This window comes from Fusarium verticillioides, chromosome 1 (assembly GCF_000149555.1).
Source record: "Fusarium verticillioides 7600 chromosome 1, whole genome shotgun sequence".
In the NCBI taxonomy this organism is placed as follows: domain Eukaryota; kingdom Fungi; phylum Ascomycota; class Sordariomycetes; order Hypocreales; family Nectriaceae; genus Fusarium; species Fusarium verticillioides.
Window position 1 is genome coordinate 4,218,283 of NC_031675.1, and position 2,089 is coordinate 4,220,371.

Sequence of the window (2,089 nt, forward strand, 5' to 3'; positions counted from 1 at the left end):
GGTTCCCCTCAAATGCAGAAGAACATGTCCGCAGAGTATGGATGCAGGATGACCCATTCTACAAAGGGCCCCATTGAAGCCAACATGCTCGCAAAATTCCCTTCACAGTCACACCGGGTGGAATTCTATGAGGGCTCTCAGACCTGTATCGGATTCCAATGCTGTTGGGCTACCCAAAACTCCCTTGTGGACTGATGTGCCTTGACGTAAGTCAACCCTTGGGCCGGCCTGCCAACAGAGCGTGATGTTGCGGCACACAAGCGACCTGATTCGGGGCTCAGAGGTTATATCTCAGTTTACAAACTAGTTGTCTCCTTTTCCAGAATTTCCCTCGCCTCTTTTCTGTGGTGTTTGCGGGGACAGAGGGCCGAGAAGAAAGAGGAGTGCCTGGCAGTACATTTTGCGCACCAACACACACCCCCTCCAAGCCTCACCCCCTGGCCGACCCAGAGCCAACTGACTAGGTAGCTAACCAACCATCCTATCTAAGCAACCTAGCTCCTGGTCTTTCAACACCTGGGAAGTGCAAACAGGACCAACAATCCGTCTTCCTTGCTCTCGTTTTGAGGGTTATTTCGACTTTCACATTGTGGAATCTCCAAGACACCTGTACACATAGTGTCATGGACAGTAAACTGCCTCGCTCAGTCATAATCGTTTCCAAACCCTCGGGACCGTTTCACCAGCTATATAAGGGCCAAGGACATCTGCCTCAATCGAATATTCACAGCTCAGACTCAACAGCACTTCAAACCACCATTCTACACTCAATATCCCATATCATAAATCTGAAGATCTCTTCTTTTCGAAGTCTCATCATCCTTCAGCTTCAAACCCAATCCTCAGCCATATTTTGGTGCCAATCCTCCATAGTCTACCACGGAAGCAAGCCTCTTTCCGTCAGGTACACAAAGCCACACCCGTCGGGACAAGTGTGACCAAATACTCACACAAACTTCTCGGATCACGGCTGTGAACTGCCAGTCAACTCTTGAGTCAACTAGCTCCGGCTGTCTGACAAACCAATCCTCGCACAACGCCAGTTTGTTGCTATATATTGAAGCACCAAGACAAAGTCTTTGGCTTCAACAACAGACAAAAGCTCTCTTGCATTCTCTCCAAGGTTCCAACTTGAAAAGCATCAGCAACCATGTGCTACTGGAGAACTACCCAGCACTGGACTCAGTGTGGCTGCACTGTTTCTAACCTTGATCCTCAGCCCGGCACCTCCTGCCGCTGCACGAGCAATGTCACCGATCAGGGCTCGACGACGTGGGAAGGCTACTGTGGACGTCCTCAGTGCCCTAACCCTCCTCGGGCGACCTAGTAGGTTGGTATCTGAGTTTCCCTTTGAAAGCGAGCCTCTACGCTGCAGTGCAGCTAACGAGTGTCACGTATAGCGATCCTCGATACCCTCGAAGAAAGGGAGAAAAGTTATGAGCGGATTCTTAGATCTGCAAAAGCTTTGGCTGCCCCGCGCAAGGTGGAAACGCATGGTGATCATGGAGGGGAATTCTTATACCTTTTTTGGATTTGTTTCTGAATCCATAGATGGACCGTGGTATCCCTGGAGTTGTTTGGCAACAAACTCGGACTCCCAGAACAGCACAGATGAGATGGTGATACAGTCATTTCCGGCATTCAGAGGGCATCATTGTGGTTTATTTTCGTCCTGTTCTTGTTTTTTTTCTTCTACTTCTTCTTCCACACTTACCTATCTACTTTCCTTGATAGTTTGAATTGCATCTTTACTTTATCTCACAAACCGTTTTGACATGCATGGGTTAGGTGCCCCCTTGCTCGATTGAGTTGGAGAGGAGTATGACTGGGGGCGTGTGAATAAAGAAACGACCAGGACCCCATGCCTCCGCGGTCCCTAGGCGAGATTTCGAAGAACTGGGGTATCCTCGCTAATAGCCTTAACTTTTGCTTCTACTTGGTGGACAAATGCTGACTTGTCTTGTTCTCGATCTTAATTCTCGCATGATATTATACATTTTGTTCCTATATGCTCCAATGGAAGTCAGGTTGATGAAGTCGTCGGTTTAAGTTTGCCCCCACTAACAGTCGCACTGATCCTCTGGCCCAA

The 2,089-nt window shown here is 48.7% G+C and overlaps 1 protein-coding gene across 1 annotated transcript; it reads left to right on the forward strand.

Moving 5' to 3' along the window:
• The first annotated feature begins 257 nt into the window (after positions 1 to 257).
• Positions 258 to 1,763, forward strand: FVEG_14717 (hypothetical protein). The gene is made up of 2 exons (XM_018903687.1): positions 258 to 1,330; positions 1,401 to 1,763. The coding sequence occupies exon 1, from the start codon at positions 624 to 626 to the stop codon at positions 936 to 938; it is 315 nt and encodes a 104-aa protein (XP_018743003.1). The 5' UTR covers positions 258 to 623; the 3' UTR covers positions 939 to 1,330; positions 1,401 to 1,763.
• Positions 1,764 to 2,089: the final 326 nt, after the last annotated feature.